Source organism: Mus caroli, unplaced genomic scaffold (genome assembly GCF_978045245.1).
Source record: "Mus caroli unplaced genomic scaffold, Mus_caroli_1 scaffold_4, whole genome shotgun sequence".
Classification (NCBI taxonomy): Eukaryota; Metazoa; Chordata; class Mammalia; order Rodentia; family Muridae; genus Mus; species Mus caroli.
In genome coordinates, this window is record NW_028227259.1 from 24,771,165 (window position 1) to 24,791,434 (window position 20,270).

At 44.0% G+C, this 20,270-nt stretch overlaps 1 protein-coding gene across 1 annotated transcript in view; it reads left to right on the forward strand.

The window, feature by feature from the left end:
- LOC147005020 (actin-related protein 3B-like) overlaps positions 1 to 20,270 on the forward strand; it is a 59,767-nt gene that overhangs the window by 30,219 nt on the left and 9,278 nt on the right. Inside the window, exons 5-8 of the mRNA XM_085836532.1 lie at positions 1,811 to 1,918; positions 6,272 to 6,415; positions 8,317 to 8,490; positions 9,092 to 9,184. Of these exons, the coding sequence (XP_085692658.1) occupies positions 1,811 to 1,918; positions 6,272 to 6,415; positions 8,317 to 8,490; positions 9,092 to 9,184 (519 nt within the window). The remainder of the gene's footprint in view (positions 1 to 1,810; positions 1,919 to 6,271; positions 6,416 to 8,316; positions 8,491 to 9,091; positions 9,185 to 20,270) is intronic.

Consider the following 20,270-nt stretch of genomic DNA (forward strand, 5'->3'; position numbering starts at 1 on the left):
AACAAACAAACAAACAAACACCGAGCCAAAACAAAGTCAATGCCTCTAGAGAACCCTAGGATTCGGCTGCGTTAGTTCTGTGCACTCTGGCTTCGGAGAGGCCCTGAGCTCCCAGGGGCTTCAGGGCTCATCTTGAAGCTTTTTCTTGGCTTACAGTCTCATTGTTGCTTTAGTGGTTGTATATGAAGAAGTTGGTTGGAGTTTTGAGGAGTAACTGAGATGCATCTCTTTCCAAGATTCCTGCCTAATATTGCTTCCTTCTAAGAGAGAAGAGTCCCAGGGGAGATGCAGTTTGGAGGTGCTGCACTGTTGTCTCCTCATGATCAGTCATAGTGCCTCTTGACACAGCAAAGGCTCCAACAATTCTTACAGGGGAATCTAGAATCATTATTTTTTCTCCTGGTCTTTTTTGAGATAAGGTTTCTCTGTGTAACCATGACTGACCTGGAACTCACTCGGTAGACCAAGCTGGCCTCAAACTTACAGAGATCAGCCTGCCTCTGCTGGCATTAAAGGCATGAGCCACACTGCCCAGCTGAGACCTATTCATTCTCTTCTCTCCCAGGATACCTATAATGTATAGAATAGGAAGGTACTCAGGAACACCGAACTTACTATTATTATTTGAACTATAACCTACAGTTGCCTCAAAGTCAGGATGATCCCCCTGTCTCACCCTCTTTGAGTATGTGATGACAAGTGTGTTCCACAATGTCCCACAATAAGTATTAGTTCTTAAGATGATCCACATGCCATACTTAGAGTCTCCATGACATGAAGGACAGCCAAATAATTTGGTATCTGGCCACAATGTCAATCTAACATTTTGCAAAACCAAAATATCTTTAACTGTGTATCAACTCAGAACATTGATGTTAATGCTGAGAAGGCCTTTTATATGCTGCTCAGGGTGAGGCGAGTGTTGCACTGCTAACAGTCATGTTATTTAAAAGTGAATTCCTATGTTCTGCCTTGGCCTGACATTCGCTGGACAGTTCCTTGCTGTGGGTGTCCTGTGCATGGCAGAGTGTGGGGCAGCAGCCCCCTTGCCCCCCACATACACACACCGCCTCCTCACCTCTGACAAACTGTGACTGTGGGCAATGGCAGCGGACATGGCCAGCTGCTCTGTGAGGAGAGAGTTGCCTTTGGCTGAGAACTGCTGTCTTGCATCTGTCAGATGAGAGTTTCTGGGTGGGGGGCGGCCCTCATCATCCGTGAGAGAAGAGCACCATGCGTGCTGGTAGAGTGCTTGCTCAGCATAAACCCTGGGGTTGATCCCAAGCCCGGAATAAACTGTGTATGGTGACACACATCTGAATTCCTAATACTCTGGAGTTGGAGGCAGGAAGATCAGGAGTTAGGCCATTCTTGGCTGCACAGTGAGCCTGGGTTTCATGAGACCTTGCCTTGAACCACAAACTCCCAAACAAACAAACAAACAAGCAAAGAAAAGCCCCAGCTCCATGTGTCTTACCTTGTAGTGTTTGTGGCTGCGCTTGGACCACCAGCAGATTAGAAGTTAAACCTTATGATTTAGCAGTGGGATTCCACTTCATTGATTTTGTTTGTAAGACTTTATAGGTTCTTGTTGAAAACTTGACTCCTTCATTTGAAGTGAAAACTGGCATGCAGGTTAGCTGAGTGAGAATTGTAATGTAGGAGATGTGGGGTCGGGAAAGGGAAGCTTCTCAGATTTATTAAGTAAGAAAGAGTTCACTGCAGGATCTGAGACCAGCTGAGCAGTGGCTTTTGATCTTCCTGGTTGTGATGCCTCTCTTCAGTGGCTGATCAATGTCTCTCTTTCTAGGCAGTGCTGGCTCTGGCAGCCTCTTGGACATCCCGGCAAGTTGGTGAACGCACACTAACGGGGATAGTTATAGACAGTGGAGATGGTGTCACCCACGTTATCCCGGTGGTAAGATTTACTTTACTCTCTGAGGTTTAAGCTGACCTGGGGTAAGAGAAGAAATGAAAAGGCAAATCAAAACGCAGCCTACTCAAGTAACATGCCAGCTTTTACGTGGTGTAGTAGAAACAGCTATGGGACCGACCGACTTCTTCCTTCCTTCCTTCCTTCCTTCCTTCCTTCCTTCCTTCCTTCCTTCCTTCCTTCCTTCCTTCCTTCCTTTCCTTTCTTCCTTCCTTCCTTCCTTCCTTCCTTCCTTCCTTCCTTCCTTCCTTCCTTCCTTCCTTCTTTCTTCCTCTCTTTTTCTCTTTCTTTCTTTCTTTCTTTCTTTCTTTCTTTCTTTCTTTCTTTCTTTCTTTCTTTCTTTCTTTCTTTCTTTCTTTCCTTCCTTCTTCCTTCCTTCCTTCCTTTCTTTCTTTCTTTCTTTCTTTCTTTCTTTCTTTCTTTCTTTCTTTCTTTCTTTCTTTCTTTCTTTCTCTCTTTCTTTCTTCCTCTCTTTTTCTCCCTCTCTCTCTTTCTCTCTCTCTCTCTCTCTCTCTCTCTCTCTCTCTCTCTCTCTTTTTCTCTCTCTCTGTTTATTGTGAGATAGGATTTTCTTGGCTGGCTTGAACTGACAGACATCTATCTGCCTCTGCCTCTCAAGTGCTGGGATTCAAAGTATACGTCACCATGCCAGCCTTGGCAATGCGAATTTAGAGTTCAGGAAGGTGAGAAAGAGTTCAAAAAGTGGCTATGTTTGTGCCTTCGTTGGTTTTGCAATATGGAGCAAATTATGTAGTCACATGCTTTTTTTTTGGCCAGGATTTTGCTGTATTCCCACGAGTGTCACGTGAGTGTCCTGGCTTGAATGAAAATGGTCCATAGGGAGTGGCACTGTTAGGGGGTGTGGCCTTTTGGAGGAAGTACATCACTGGGAGTGGGCTTTGAGGTTTCAGATGCTCAAGCCAGGCCTATTGGGCTATTTATTCCTGCTGCCTGAGGATCCAGATATAGACCTCTCAGCTCCCTCTTCAGCACCATGTCTGCCTGCAGACCACCATGCTTCCACCATGACAATAATGGACTAAACCTCTGAACTGTAAGCCACCCCAATTCAATGTTTCCCTTTATAAGAGTTTCGATGGCCATGGTGTCTTCACAGTAATAGAATTCCTAAGTAAGACACTCATCATTGGAGCTGCTGCAGTTAGACATCATTCTGATGTCAACGTTGAGGGTCAGTGACAGGCTCTGCTCATCTGGGGCTGAGGAGAACTTGCTCTTGCCTCTGAATGAATTCAAGAGTGACAATCACATTTGATTGCAGGGCTCCTTATGCTATCACCTTTGGGTTTTAAGTCGTTAGGGGAGTCAATGCAGGAGGCTTTCTCATCTTTCCTTTGGTCCAAGGGATGACTTAAAGGAATAATTTAAAAAATCAACAGTGTCAGTAGAAAGTCAGACAGTCATGATCATTCCCCTTCAGGTTTTCTCAGTAGCCATAGTTACGGTGTTAACCACAGTTACTTATGTTACCCATCGTTATAAACACACACATCAATTATATGAAGTTCTGTGGCTTGGTTTTGTTACTTGGAGGGTGTGTGTATACTGTGTTTGCATGGAGTTGCATGCCATGATCATATGTAGTAGTCATATGAGCTTGTGGGCCTCACTTCTCTCTACCATGTGAGCTCCAGGGATCAAACTCAGGCCGAGCACCCTTATCTGCTAAGCTATTTTACCAGCCCTTAAATAAGTTTAAGTTTTGAAAAAAAAGTTATTTAATGATGTTTGTGTCTCTGTATGGGTTTGTGCACATGAATACAGGTTCCCCCAAGAGGCCAGAGGCATTGAAACCCCTGGAACTGGAGTTATTTTGTCTGCTGTCCAATATCAGCGCTGGCAACGGAGCTTAGTCTGCAGCAAGAGCAGTTCATGACCTTAGTCGCTGAGCCATTTCTCCAGCCTCCTAAATGTAAATTTAAAATGCAAATAAGAGAATTAAAAAATCCAAAACTGAGTGGGGTGGCACAAGCCTGTAATTCCAGTGTTTGAAAGGTGAAGGCAGGAGATTCAGAAGAGAAAGGTCATCCTTGGCTTAATACTGAGCTTAGGGCCAGCCCGGGATACGTGAGACCCGTGTCAACCAGCTTCACAAAATTGAACATCTTATACCTTCATGTCGTGTGTGTATACACACCAAACAAACAAACAAACAAACAAACAAAACCCAACTTGGCTAAAGCCAAGCAAGACGGGTGAACTTCCTCTCTTGCTGCTTTGTGTCTGCTGAAAGGCTAAAGTCATGAAAGGCTTTATGGTCCCTGTCACCCTGTACCCCTGCCCACGTGTCCTCTTCATGGGAGGAGTGGACCCTTCAGAGCCGTCTCAGAGGCTGGCTCTGTGGGAGTTGCTGGAGGAGGTGCTGCCCCTCTGGCTTTCTCACTGCTGTGCTGCCTTGTAGAGCAGAGGGCCTTCGCTCCCAGTGCTGGAGCCCCAGGTCTGCCTGCACCCCTTCTCCATCATCTCCACACTGTGGGCCAGGGTGAGCAGAGGCCCTTCTATCACTTGTTCCCTTTGCCCAGGGTCAAGGGTCACTCAGAAAGTATATGGTAGGAAGAAAAGACATTTCACATAGAGCCCAGGTCCAGAGAGAAAGGGTTTTGTAATTTATTACTGTAGATTCTTCTCCCATTTATAAAAATTAATTTGTTACTGATAATCTGGGTAAAGTTAAGAGAACAAAATTACTCATAAATCCATCTAGACAATCACACTATGAACTGCATAGCCTCTCAAGTGTTGGTTAAAATACACATGCACAAGCACAGAGAATATCTTCTGTCTAGTTTGTGTTCTAACAGAATAAATAATACTAAAGTTGTATTTTGCACATTCATTTAATGATACCTTTTCTGTATGGTCAAACATCCTATGAAAAATTGTCACCTAAAATCATGGTGTGTGATCTAAAGTGACATGGTGGTGACTGTCCTGCTGTTGGGTGCGAAGCACACTGAGAAGCCTACTTAATGCTGGCTTTAGGAATTGGTGTATGTGGGTCTCACGGGGTGATTGGGAAGATTCCATGTGTTAGAAGCTAATGTTTAATTGCTTGTACATACCGTTTCTCTAAAAATATTTTACAAATAGTTGTACTTTGCAGAAAGGACCAATGTTTTGTCTAGAAGTTAGGAGCATGGGGGAGGAGCCCAGGAGGACTTGGGGAGGTGATCCTTACAGCTTAGCATGGCTCTGTCTGTGCCTGTACTGATGGATGTAGTACACACACACACACACACACACACACACTCACACAGAGTACACACACAGTACACACACACACACACACACACATGCGTGTACCCAGTATGGAGCTGTGGTTCATCTTCATGTCCTCTCTTTCCCCCTGGCCCTGTGGCACAGCGACCACAAAGTGCTAGTGTGAGAAACTGATCACCAGCGTCCCCACACCTGAGTCTCTGCAGACAAGCTGCATGGGTGGCCAGGCTTGTGGCTGCAGTGGCAAGTGTGTGCCCACAGAAGGTCAGTGAGGGGACTTTGGGCCCATCACTGCTGTGGGCAGGTGGACTCTAGGCACTCCTGCTAGTGGATGGCAGAGTTATTGTGGACTCCCACAGGCCCCTCACAGACATGCCTTTAGTAGCTCAGAAAGGCATCAGGGAGCATCCAGATCCTAAGATGCACTGGTCTTAGCTAGCACTGACTGGTTAGCTTCTTTGAATCACTTTCAATGTGCTGAACAGAGCCATGTCTTGAATCCTTATATCTGCCCTTAAAGCCCATGTGTGACCGGCTGGGTTTTATTTCATAGACACTGTAAATGCCCTCAGGGTATTTGCTCCACACTAGGGATGGAGGTTAGGATCCCTGACCCAGGGTTGGGATCCAGACTTTGGGGATCACCGTCCTCTGTGCTTTTCCACAGTTGCTAACTTTGAGTTAGGAGCAGCTTCATCGGTGGTTTAACAGTGCACAGACAAAGCCTGTTTGGCCTACGTAGAGGAAAGCTTCACTGTCAGGTTAGCTCCTCTCTCAGGCAGCAGCACCTTTTACAAACGACCAATTCTGTGTCGTTGCCTACATGTTCCTAATGGAAACATTTTGGTTGCTTATGGAGATTCAGATTATTGGAGTCATTCAGAATTTTAAATATTAATGGAACTTCAGATGCTGTCATTTAAAAAGACCAGAGATACTGAACCTTATAAGTGGGAGCCATTAAATGCTAGTTCAGTGCTCAGAAGGGTGGACATCTGGGAAGGGGAGGGTGGGGACCTGCTGAGTGCACGGGCTCTGGACTGTGGTTAGTGACGTGGCTGTCCTGCCTCCTCTCGTCTTCTCTCCTCTCTTCTCCAGGCAGAAGGTTATGTAATTGGAAGCTGCATCAAACACATCCCAATTGCAGGTAGAGATATTACGTATTTCATTCAACAGCTGCTAAGGGAGAGGGAGGTGGGAATCCCTCCTGAGCAGTCACTGGAAACCGCAAAAGCCATCAAGGTAAAAACAGAAGGGAACCTGGCTGGTTTGGGGGTGAGGGAGATGGTGCTTGGGTGTTCCCCTCAATGCCACTGCCCCTCCTGCTCCCTTCCTGTCCCCCGAGAGTGTGGGCCTTGGTTGTTTTGCCATTGAGTTTCCTGTGCTGGGGACGTGAGGCTCAGTGTGCTCTCCTACACAGAGAGCGGCTTCTGAGCTGGTGTTGAGCTACCGGTGTGTGGAGTAGAGCATTGTTTAATTGAAGCCTAATTAAACCAAACCTTCAATTAGCTGCATGCTGCTTCCCCATCTCCCTCCGTGCTTCCATTTAGAATCAGGAGGCGATTCGCAGCAGTAGCTGTCAGGAATCCTGAGGTGTCTGCATGCTTTGTGTCCTGAGAGTACACCTCAGAACCCTGCCAGTCTAGATCTCAGGGTCCTTAAACAGAATCCACCTGCCTGTCTCCAGACCTCAGTTACCTGTTACAGCAGTGACAGGAAAATGTGAACTTAGTAACAAAAGAACAAAGTGAAACTAAGTAACAAAAGAACAAAAGGTCATTATTTAGAGGGTCTACTTGACCTCACCCATCTTCCTATTGGTGTGGGCATGGCAGTTACAGACTTTTAAAAGAAATTTTTCTTCTCAGCTAGCAAAACTAAAACATTAAAAAAAAATCAAAATGCAAGAGATTCCTGAGTGTTCAAGGCTGGTTATCATATATCGAGAGGAGGGAGGGTTTTGTTTGAATCTGGAGAAGGGTCTGAGGTGGGGTATGACATGTGACCTCACACCGCTCTGGTTCTGAGCTGCAGCATAGAGGGGTAACTCTCCTGCTGTTTCCTCTCAGCCAAGCATCTCTGGAGGTTGGTTAAATTCAAAGAGGCAGGGGACAAGATTTCTGAATTTTGGCTGATGCTAGTTGAGAACAATCCTTTTGGGATGGGACAGGTAGAGGGCTGGCTCCTACAGAAAAAAATGCCACCTGTCCCTTCCTCGTGGGCTTGGGCTTCCCAGGACTGGGGAGACTTGAAGTCCTCAAACAAAAGGGAAAAACTGGTCGTTCCATGGTGGGGAGAGATTTGAAAAGATGTCCTCAGACTTCTTTGTAGACTAAAATATTTCCAAGGTTTCCCCTCAGCCTTTGTTTCCTTTTCCTCAGTGGGAGCCATCTCTTGGCAGCCCCAGTGCTCTCGCCTGATTCTGCTCTTATTCTACAGTAGCTGCCAACTGATGTCATGATGTTTGCTTATTTCAGTCACCTAGTGTCTGACTCTGAGCTAGATGACCTCTGAGAGGGATCTAAGTGTTTCATCGACTGTGTATCTCCAGTGTTGATCAAGTGACTTAGAATACCTAACCAGCAAGGTCAGGGGATCAAGCAGACATTTAACAGGAGGGAGGGCAGATAGCATTCCCTTACGCATGTGTGCACATTCTCTCTCTCTCTCTCTCTCTCTCTCTCTCTCTCTCTCTCTCTCTCTCTCTCTCTCTCTCTCTCTCTCTCTCTCTCTCTCTCATGCAGTTGGCTTCTGGGCCAAGCTTAGCTTGCTGTTCTTGTCGACAGTAGTGAGGCTGGCACCTGACAGGGAGCCTGAGGGGGCAAGCAAAGCCTGGGTGGAGACAAGGAGCTGATGTTTTATAGATAGATATTATTTCAGACAATATGGCAACAGGATTAGGGAGAACATGGTAGTGATGTGTAACCATTGCAGAGAAAACAGACTTACCTACTCAAGTGTAGTCATGCTTAAGCTGAAAGACAGCAGGACACATGCTTGATGGTTCAATCACACAAGAGTTACAGTGTAGGCAAAGATGAGTTCAGAGGTGTCTGTGAGATGTGGGTTCCTGTGTATTTGTCAGAGGGCAGAGGTGCGGGTACTTATCAATGCTTTGGCCATGTCTTTTTGTGTACATACAGGAGAAGTACTGTTACATTTGCCCGGATATCGTCAGAGAATTTGCTAAGTATGACGTAGATCCTTGGAAGTGGATCAAACAGTACACAGGGATCAATGCCATCAACCGGAAGAAGTTCATTATAGATGTTGGTTATGAAAGGTTCCTGGGACCAGAAATATTCTTTCACCCTGAGGTAAGATGTCTGAGTGTACTGAGTAGTGTATGTGGAGCGATGCTGCCCTCCAGTGTGCAGAAGGAGCAGTTCCCAGTAAAGGGACCCAGTGAGCAAGTTGGTTTCACATGGTGGTTCCCTCCGCAGAGTGGTTGCCTGGTGTGCCTTGCTGTAGGCTTACCCGCTTTAACAGTTAAGGTTGGGGTTATCCTGGGCATGAGGAAGATCTCTGAAGAGCAATAGGAGAAATGGATTTGAAACTGATCTCCAGGCACCTGTAGGAATAAAGCAGTCACTAATCTCAAGGTCTGTGTGCATTGATCCCTGTATGAAAGTAACAGTAAGACGGAGTGTTTTGTGACTGTGCGTGTAAAACCAGTGAATGCCCAGCTGGTGAACTGGCTCATAACTGTCTGCAACTCCAGCTCCAGGGGATATGCTGTCTTCTTCTGGTCTCTGCGGGCACTGCACTCAGATGCTCAAACCCACACCCAGACACACCCACACACATAACAAAGTACATAATTAAAAGTAAAAATGAAGTCTTAACATTTTGTTTGAAAATAGTTTGTGTTATTTGAGAAAGTGTATAATATTTCTTTCCTATTTATATAAAATGTAGTTTGCCAACCCAGACTTTATGGAGTCCATCTCGGATGTTGTTGATGACGTCATACAGAGCTGTCCCATAGATGTGCGCCGGCCGCTGTATAAGGTATAAACTTCTTGGGTAAGGTGTTTTGAGTTCCTTCCCACATAAAAGGCCTGTAGTTGTTGGCTATCCATGTAGCAAGTCTTCATCACTGTTTTCCTGCTCCCGGCAGGAAACGAATTCCAGTTGTGTATAACTGAGAGCTTTGACTCAGAGAGGGGATGAGTGGGACGCTGGGAATATGACACAACCAACAGAGGGACTTTTCAAACTCTTTTCTTCCTCCCTTCCCCTCCCTCCTCTGCTTGAGCGCAGACCATGACTTTCCTGTCTCGCCCTCCCTAGCACTGGGGTTTCAAACCCTGTGTCTCCATGCCTGGTGTGAGCTGTCTTTTTGTCTTGACTGTCAAACTGGATTGAGTTACACAGCCTGAGCCATACACACCAATTGAAAGAGGAAGGTTTGCCCTGCTCAGGCTCTCTGGGAACCGCTCTTATTCTTTGCTGGGTATTTACGGTCAGTGCTGAGGTTAGCCCGGCAGTAAGTACAAATATGCACGTGGAGGAGTTTTTCAAAATTCTTTGATTGTCTGGAATTGTAAGAATGAAACGAGAGAAATCTAGTCATTGTTACATGAAATGAATAATGGCTGACAGCTGGTTAGCAAGAGCAGAAATTATCTTCAGATAACATGTGCATGTGTGCATCAAGCCTTCATCCTCAGCTAACGTGCATGTGTGCATCGAGCCTTTGATTCAGCTTCATGACCTCACATTACACTATGCACACACAGGCATCTACATTTTAAACAGAGAAAGGTGCTTAGTGAAAATGTATTAACTACTGCTGTGTTCCATACTAGGTACTACATACCTTTTAAAGAATGGGGTAAATTCCCATGGAAAAGTCTTTGGTGGGAAAACAGCTATTGTCATCCAACTCATATGAGTATAGTGCAAGGGGTTTAATAGTTACTTGCATTTCCTTATTCTTATATATATATTTTTTATTTACAGGATATTGCTGTGCAGTCTAGGTTGACTCTAAACTTGTAGTCATTTGCCTTAATGCTCTGTTTGTTGGATTATTTGTATAGCATTTCCGGGCTTTCATTAATCTTGTACTGAGAGTCACTATACAGTCACACACATACTTCCAGATTGAATTTTGTGTCTCGTTGCTTTCCAGGTCCTGTTGCTGTTGAGAAGCAACCTTGAGCTTCTTCCAGCTGAACAGATTATTCTTGAAAGCACATTACTAATTGTAGGCCTTAATCAATTAACAAATATCTGTGATGCATTGAGTGTGTATATGTTAGAGAACTGAATCAAACAGTTGCCTATGGCCACTCCCTGTAGGCATGCTGTTTCTGTCTGCATATCACAGTCAAACAGAGACGAGCCCTTGAAATACCAGTCCCTGTCCCAAAGCCCATCTATACAGCTCTGAGTTAGTGAGGTTTCTGCATGTAGGGGGTCTAGAGTATACCGTGTCTTTGAACTTGTATGTATTTGGGAGGATCATGTTAACTGCTAAATGGCAAGGTTGGCTTTTGAACCAGTTTCCTGTATCTTTGATAAGTTTAGGCCTTCCCTACTGAGTCACTCTGCCCATCTCTGAAGAGATAGTGAGAAGAAAACCTTGCCTACTTCTCCCTAGGAGAACCACTCCTCCACTGTGGGCTGTAGAGGCTTTAGCTTGCCTGGCCATCCAGTTTGTGACAGTAACTAGTATACATGAGCTTCGTTTGTGTGTATAAGAAGGTAATAGATATACAGGAGTTGTCTCAGGGTTTCTATTGCTGTGATAAACACTATGACCAGAAACAACCCGAGGGATGAACAGTGTTTGGCTTCTGTGTCCCAATCACAACCCATCATGTAGGAATGCCAGGGTATGTGCTCAAGGCAGGAATCTTCAGCCAGGAGTTGGTGCAGAGGCCATAGAGGGATGCTCCTTACTGGCTTGCTCCCCGTGGCTTACACAGCCTGTTTTCTTATAGCATCCAGGTTCACTAGCCTAGGGATGGCTCCACCCCCCAGAGACGTGGACCTTCGCATATCAAGGAAATGTATCACAGACTTAACCACAGGCCAATTTGGTGGGTGGGTGGGGGAGCATTTTTTAACAGGTTCTCTCTTTGGGTAGGCTGCTGGGTGGGTAGGGTGGCAGGGGGCAGGGTGCCAGGTCGGTATGGGGCTGCTAGTTGCTATTGTAGCATCGGAAGTGATAGAATTCAAGTCCCACTGAGCTGGGAAGGCTGAGGACAGTGGAGTTGGCCACACTATGTGTTGTTTTTAATGAAGCTTGAGCATTCTACTCTGGAGAGAGAGGAGAGTCAAAAGAGGCTGCCCCTTCTCTGTCTCCTGAGACATTCATTGCTGTAACTAGATTCTGACAGGAAATGGACCTCGGGGGTTCTTGTCTTTCTTAGGGCAGCAGCCATTGTGGCGCCTCAGTGAGTTTGGCATTGTCTTGGGCTCTTTCAGGAAGCTGCCACTCCTTCCTTGGGCAGCCCTCGGGTCACTCTTCTTGCTCTGGCAGTGTTTGGTGGGCATCACAGCTTCTACCACTACCACTAAAAGGGACTGCTTCCTGAAGCCAGGATGTGATGAGAAAGTGGAATATTGAGAATTATGAATGCCCACTTGAAAAATATCCTGTGGCCTCAGTTTCATAGTGGCTAAATGTACAGACATATAGGTGTTTGAGTGTCTAAAGAAATTAGGTTAGAAGACATAATCTGTAGCACACACGGGTGTCTTTCTGTGCATAGCCCAACACCTGCTGTCTGTAGGGGGTGCCTCTTGTTTTCATTTTTGTTCTGAGGCCCTCTCTTCTTCATTCTTGCCAGTGACCTAGGCCCCTTTCACAGTGGGGCAGCAATCAGTGGATCAGAATGATTGGACAACATGGTCTAGGCCCAGGGAAACTCAGATTAGACAGGGGGAATAACACATTTGGTGGACCTTGATGGATTCCTGGATTGTAAAACGCCCTCTCCTAGGAGTGCGGATGTTATGTTCCTGATGCCATCCTCCTGTGTGCTTTCCCTCCAGTCTCCCAGCTTTATCCAGACAGTGGAGAACTCATGGATGGAGTTTGCAGCAAGCTCCATGATATCCTGTTCAGCCCTAGAAGGTTATCTTTCTTCTTGTTTGGAGCCTTCTCCTTTCTTGAGTAATCCAGACTTGTGGGGCCAAGGCTGTTCTATTTTGCTCATTCAGCCTTGGTGATTTTCAGGGGGTTTCTTATGACCGAGTGGGTAAGAGGTGGCTCGCTTTAGACTGTGGAGTGACCCAAGACTTTGTTGGCCATCGAGCCAACATCTTGTCCAGGTTCTCAGGCAAGAAGAAAAACAACCAGTAAGAATAAAAGATGGCTCTGAAGATTTGGACTGTTCGCTTAGCTTTATCGGGGTATGGTTGACATAAAAACGGTGTGTGTTTGTGGTGTGGACAGGTTGATTTGATGTATGCATCCACTGCAGAAACCATGTTAAGCTGACTAATTCATTCACTCGCCACCTCATAGCTTGCTATGAGTGTGCATGTGTTGAGAAGCCTAAGAGCCACTGACAGCGAATTCCATGTACAGTAGACCTCACTATCAGACAGCAGCTTGTGTCCTGTTCCACAGATCCTCACATAGCTGGGCTGTGTTTAAAGAGGAGGTATATTAAATGCTTATTAAAAACATTTCTAGAGTTTGGCTAAGTTGACAGCTACTGTCAGCAGCTAGTCCATTCTTGGATTATCCAGTGTTTAGTATTTTGTCTGTTCTGCATGAAGGTGGACCAGTTATAATTGCTTTATCATGTAATTGGGTGTCTTTTTCTCTAGTGTGTGTGTTGTCTTGAGTGCTTACTGATACTAGCTGTATTGTTAAATTTAAGGAGATTTAATATGTATGTGGTGGTGTGCTTGTCTTTAGGAACTGATCAAAAAGCAGAAAATACTGAAATAATTAATAGGAACCACTGCAAGCTAAATAGCATTAAACGAACCATGCAGTTATGGTAACTGAAGGATGAGCAGCTTGCTTTTAATTAGAGGGATCAAGGCTTTGGGAAGGCACCTTCCAAGCCAGTCAGAGCTGGCCTCTCAGCAGGTGTGGGAGAGGCCTGCCTGGTATAGATTCCTGAGCACAGAGGCAGGGATCTAGGGGTGCATAAGGAATTCACCCTTCCTGAAGCCTGGGTGCAGCAGGGCCGGAAGGAGGTGGCAGTATGAGACATCTGTCATCCTGCTTTGGCACTAGGTTGGAAGGTGGGAAAATATCCTACTTGTTCTATTGTCAAGAAGATGTGATTGCATCTTGATGTGCTCGAAGTTGGCTTTTTCTATAACTAGTGGCTTGAATTGGGTCTAGTATAGTAATTATCTTAGTGCTTGTAAGTCAGAACAGCAGGATGCAGGGTGAACAAGCTGTGTATATTATCTATTGATGTTGAGTAGGTCTGATATCTTCAATAGATGAAACAGAAAATTAGAAAACATATCTACTAGTGGTGTTTTATCTTTGTCTCTCCTTTCTCTCCCTTCAGTACTAGGGATAGAATGCAGGTCATTGTAGGCAAGCACTCTGCTAGTGAGCTACATCTCAACCCAGCATCCTTTACAAATGTCCCTTTCCAGTGAAACCAAATGCAAGTTCAAGATGCAAGCAGACGGAAGGCAGTGGTTTAGATTTGGACAGGGTCATGGGTTTAACAGTTACAGAACGTTTAAACCTACCCACAACATTGAAATGTGCTTCCTGCTAATTTACTCCAAAACACTAAGATTTCTTTCCATCTTAGTGGGAAAGGAAGCCTGGTGTGAACAACTAGTCATGGCTGAATTCAGGTTTTTTTTTAATTTTTAATATTTTTATTACATATTTTCCTCAATTACATTTCCAATGCTATCCCAAACGTCCCCCATAGCGCCCCCCACTTCCCTACCCACCCATTCCCATTCTTTTGGCCCTGGCATTCCCCTATATTGGGGCATATAAAGTTTGCAAGTCCAATGGGCCTCTCTTTCCATTGATGGCCGACTAGGTCATCTTTCGATACATATGCAGCTAGAGACAAGAGCTCCGGGGTTCTGGTTAGTACATCATGTTGTTCCAACAATAGGGTTGCAGATCCCTTTAGCTCCTTGGGTAATTTCTCTAGCTTCTCCATTGGGAGCCCTGTGATACATCCAATAGCTGACTGTGAACATCCACTCCTGTGTTTGCTAGGCCCCGGCATCGTCTCACAAGAGACAGTTATATTTGGGTCCTTTCAGCAAAATCTTGCTAGGGTATGCAATGGTGTCAGCGTTTAGAAGCTGATTATGGGATGGATCCCTGGATACGGCAGTCTCTAAATGGTCCATCCTTTCATCACAGCTACGAACTTTGTCTCTGTAACTCCTTCCCTGGGTGTTTTGTTCCCAATTCTAAGAAGGTACACAGTGTCCACAATTTGGTCTTCATTCTTCTTGAGTTTCATGCGTTTAGCGAATTGTATCTTATATCTTGGGTATCCTAAGTTTTGGGCTAATATCCACTTATCAGTGAATACATATTGTGTGAGTTCTTTTGTGATTGTGTTACTTCACTCAAGACGATGCCCTCCAGGTCCATCCATTTGGCTAGGAATTTCATAAATTCATTCTTTTTAATAGCTGAGTAGTACTCCATTGTGTAAATGTACCATAATTTCTGTATCCATTCCTCTGTTGAGGGACATCTGGGTTCTTTCCAGCTTCTGGCTATTATAAATAGGGCTGCTATGAACATAGTGGAGCATGTGTCCTTTTTACCGGTTGGGACATCTTCTGGATATATGCCCAGGAGAGGTATTGCTGGATCCTCCAGTAGTACTATGTCCAGTTTTCTGAGGAACCGCCAGACTGATTTCCAGAGTGGTTGTACAAGCTTGCAATCCCACCAACAATGGAGGAGTGTTCCTCTTTCTCCACATCCTCGCCAGCATCTGCTGTCACCTGAATTTTTGATCTTAGCCATTCTGACTAGTGTGAGGTGGAATCTCAGGGTTGTTTTGATTTGCATTTCCCTGATGATTAAGGATGTTGAACATTTTTTCAGGTGCTTCTCTGCCATTCGGTATTCCTCAGGTGAGAATTCTTTGTTCAGTTCTGAGCCCCATTTTTTAATGGGGTTATTTGACTTTCTGGAGTCCACCTTCTTGAGTTCTTTATATATATTGGATATTAGTCCCTTATCTGATTTAGGATAGGTGAAGATCCTTTCCCAATCTGTTGGTTGTTTTTTTGTCTTATTGATGGTTTCTTTAGCCTTGCAGAAGCTTTGTAGTTTCATGAGGTCCCACTTGTCAATTCTCGATCTTACAGCACAAGCCATTACTGTTCTATTCAGGAATTTTTCCCCTTTGCCCATATCTTCAAGGCTTTTCCCCACTTTCTCCTCTATAAGTTTCAGTGTCTCTGGTTTTATGTGAAGTTCCTTGCTCCACTTAGACTTGACCTTAGTACAAGGAGATAGGAATGGATCGATTCGCATTCTTCTACATGTTAACAACCAGTTGTGCCAGCACCATTTGTTGAAAATGCTGTCTTTCTTCCACTGGATGTTTTTAGCTCCCTTGTCGAAGATCAAGTGACCATAGGTGTGTGGGTTCATTTCTGGGTTTTCAATTCTATTCCATTGGTCTATTTGTCTGTCACTATACCAGTACCATGCAGTTTTTATCACAATTGCTCTGTAGTAAAGCTTTAGGTCCGGCATGGTGATTCCACCAGAGGTGCTTTTATCCTTGAGAAGAGTTTTTGCTATCCTAGTTTTTTTGTTATTCCAGATGAATTTGCAGATTGCACTTTCTAATTCGTTGAAGAATTGATTTGGAATTTTGATGGGGATTGCATTGAATCTGTAGATTGATTTTGGCAAGATAGCCATTTTTACAATGTTGATCCTGCCAATCCATGAGCATGGGAGATCTTTCCATCTTCTGAGATCTTCTATAATTTCTTTCTTCAGAGACTTGAAGTTTTTATTATACAGATCTTTCACTTCCTTAGTTAGAGTCACGCCAAGATATTTTATATTATTTGTGACTATTGAGAAGGGTGTTGTTTCCCTAATTTCTTTCTCAGCCTGTTTATTCTTTGTGTAGAGAAAGGCCATTGATTTGTTTGAGTTAATTTTATATCCAGCTACTTCACCGAAGCTGTTTATCAGGCTTCGGAGTTCTCTGGTGGAATTTCTAGGGTCACTTATATATACTATCATATCATCTGCAAAAAGTGATATTTTGACTTCATCTTTTCCAATTTGTATCCCTTTGATCTCCTTTTGTTGTCGAATTGCTCTGGCTAGGACTTCAAGTACAATGTTGAATAGGTATGGAGAAAGTGGACAGCCTTGTCTAGTCCCTGATTTTAGAGGGATTGCTTCAAGCTTCTCACCATTTACTTTGATGTTGGCTACTGGTTTGCTGTAGATTGCTTTTATCATGTTTAGGTATGGGCCTTGAATTCCTGATCTTTCCAAGACTTTTATCATGAATGGGTGTTGGATCTTGTCAAATGTTTTTTCCGCATCTAACGAGATGACCATGTGGTTTTTGTCTTTGAGTTTGTTTATATACTGGATTACGTTGATGGATTTCCGTATATTGAACCATCCCTGCATCCCTGGGATGAAACCTACTTGGTCAGGATGGATGATTGTTTTGATGTGTTCTTGGATTCGGTTAGCAAGAACTTTATTGAGGATTTTTGCATCAATATTCATAAGGGATATTGGTCTGAAGTTTTCTATCTTTGTTGGGTCTTTTTGTGGTTTAGGTATCAGAGTAATTGTGGCTTCATAGAATGAGTTGGGTAGAGTACCTTCTGTTTCTATTTTGTGGAATAGTTTGTGAAGAACTGGGATTAGATCTTCTTTGAAGGTCTGATAGAACTCTGCACTAAACCCATCTGGTCCTGGGCTTTTTTTAGTTGGGAGACTATTAATGACTGCTTCTATTTCTTTGGGGGATATAGGGCTGTTTAGATCATTAACCTGATCTTGATTCAACTTTGGTACCTGGTATCTGTCTAGGAACTTCTCCATTTCATCCAGGTTCTCCAGTTTTGTTGAGTATAGCCTTTGGTAGAAGGATCTGATGGTGTTTTGGATGTCTTCAGGATCTGTTGTTATGTCTCCTTTTTCATTTCTGATTTTGTTAATTAGGATGCTTTCCCTGTGCCCTCTAGTGAGTCTGGCTAAGGGTTTATCTATCTTGTTGATTTTCTCAAAGAACCAGCTCCTTGATTGGTTGATTCTTTGAATAGTTCTTCTTGTTTCCACTTGGTTGATTTCGCCCCTGAGTTTGATTATTTCCTGCCGCCTACTCCTCTTGGGTGAATTTGCTTCCTTTTGTTCTAGTGCTTTTAGGTATGTTGTCAAGCTGCTAATGTGTGCTCTCTCTAGTTTCCTTTTGGAGGCACTCAGAGCTATGAGTTTTCCTCTTAGAAATGCTTTCATTGCATCCCATAAGTTTGGGTATGTTGTGGCTTCATTTTCTTTGAACTCTAAAAAGTCCTTAATTTCTTTCTTTATTCCTTCCTTGACCAAGGTATCATTGAGAAGAGTGTTGTTCAGTTTCCACGTGAAGGTTGGTTTTCGATTATTTATTTTGTTATTGAAGATCAGCCTTAGTCCATGGTGATCTGATAGGATGCATGGGACAATTTCAATATTTTTGTATCTGTTGAGGGCTGTTTTATGACCAATTATGTGGTCAATTTTGGAGAAGGTACCATGAGGTGCTGAGAAGAAGGTATATCCTTTTGTTTTAGGATAGAATGTTCTGTAGATATCTGCCAGATCCATTTGATTCATAATTTCTCTTAGTTTCTCTGTGTCCCTGTTTAGTTTCTGTTTCCATGATCTGTACATTGGTGAAAGTGGTGTGTTGAAGTCTCCCACTATTATTGTATGAGGTGCAATGTGTGCTTTGAGATTTACTAAAGTTTCTTTAATGAATGTGGCTGCCTTTGTATTTGGAGCATAGATATTCAGGATTGATAGTTCCTCTTGGAGGATTTTACCTTTGATGAGTATGAAGTGTCCCTCCCTGTCTTTTTTAATGACTTTGGGTTGGAAGTCAATCTTATCAGATATTAGAATGGCTACTCCAGCTTGTTTCTTCCTACCATTTGCTTGGAAAATTGTTTTCCAGCCTTTCATTCTGAGGTAGTGTCTATCTCTTTCTCTGAGATGAGTTTCCTGTAAGCAGCAAAATGTTGGGTCTTGTTTGTGTAGCCAGTTTGTTAGTCTATGTCTTTTTATCGGGGAGTTGAGTCCATTGATATTAAGAGATATTAAGGAAAAGTAATTGTTGTTTCCTGTTATTTTTGTTGTTAAAGTTGGCATTCTGTTCTTGTGGCTGTCTTCTTTTAGGTTTGTTGAGGGATTACCTTCTTGTTGTTTCTAGGGCGTGGTTCCTGTCCTTGTATTGGTTTTTTTCTGTTATTATCCTTTGAAGGGCTGGATTCGTGGAGAGATAATGTTTGAATTTGGTTTTGTCGTGGAATACTTTGGTTTCTCCATCTATGTTAATTGAGAGTTTGGCTGGGTATAGTAGCCTGGGCTGGAATTTGTGTTCTTTTAGTGTCTGTATAACATCCGTCCAGGATCTTCTGGCTTTCATAGTCTCTGGTGAAAAATCTGGTGTAATTCTGATAGGCTTGCCTTTATATGTTACTTGGCCTTTTTCTCTTACTGCTTTTAGTATTCTATCTTTATTTAGAGCATTTGTTGTTCTGATTATTATGTGTCGGGAGGTATTTCTTTTCTGGTCCAGTCTATTTGGAGTTCTCTAGGCTTCTTGTATGTTCATGGGCATCTCTTTCTTTAGATTTGGGAAGTTTTCTTCTATAATTTTGTTGAAGATGTTTGCTGGCCCTTTGAGTTGAAAATCTTCATTCTCATCCACTCCTATTATCCGTAGGTTTGGTCTTCTCATTGTGTCCTGTATTTCTTGGATGTTTTGAGTTAGGATCTTTTTGCATTTTACATTTTCCTTGATTGTTGTGCCGATGTTCTCTATGGAATCTTCTGCACCTGAGATTCTCTCTTCCATCTCTTGTATTCTGTTGCTGATGCTGGTATCTATGGTTCCAGATTTCTTTCCTAGGGTTTCTATCTCCAGTGTTGCCTCATTTTGGGTTTTCTTTATTGTGTCTACTTCCCTTTTTAGGTCTAGTATGGTTTTGTTCATTTCCATCATCTGTTTGGATGTGTTTTCCTGTTTTTCATTAAGGACTTCTACGTGTTTGATTAGGTTATCCTGTTTTTCTTTAAGGATTTGAAACTCTTTAGCTGTGTTCTCCTGCAATTCTTTAAGGGATTTTTGTGCTTCCTCTTTAATGTCTTCTGCCTGTTTAGCATTGTTCTCCTGTATTTCTTTAAGTGTGTTATTAAAGTCCTTCTTGAAGTCCTCTACCATCATCAGGAGATATGCTTTTACATCCGTGTCTTGCTTTTCCGGTGTGTTGGGGTGCCCTGGACTGGGCGAAGTGGGAGTGCTGGGTTCTGATGATGGTGAGTGGTCTTGGTTTCTGTTAGTAAGATTATTACGTTTACCTTTCGCCATCTGGTAATCTCTGGGGTTAGTTGTTGTCGTTGTCACTGTTTAAAGATTGGAGCAGAATCTGTGTTCCACTCACCAGCAGTCTCTAAATCCTGCGGCGGGGGTCGTGGGTAGCTGACGGTACCCCAGTGCTGGTCCAGCCGGAAGAGGCCTGTGGTCCTACTCAGGCCGGTTTTCTGCTTCCCTAACTAATGCAGTCTCAGGTCCCGCCAGCAATTGGATTGGAGCAGAAGCTGTGTTCCACTCTCCAGAAGTCTTAAGATCCTGTGGCAGGTGTTGTGGGTAGCTGGCGAGTGTCAGCCGACCCTGCGCCCTAGCTACCCCGGTGCTTTTCTGACTGGAAGAGGCTTGTGGCCCTATGTAGGCCGAGTTTCTCCCTCCCCAACCAAAGCAGTCTCAGGTCCCGCATGATTGGACTGGAGCAGAAGCTGTGTTCCACTCACCAGCAGTCTCAAAATCCTGTGGCGGGGGTCGTGGGTAGCTGGCAGGTGTCAGCCGACCCTGCGCTCTAGCTACCCCGGTGCTGATCCGGCCGGATGAGGCCTGTGGCCCTA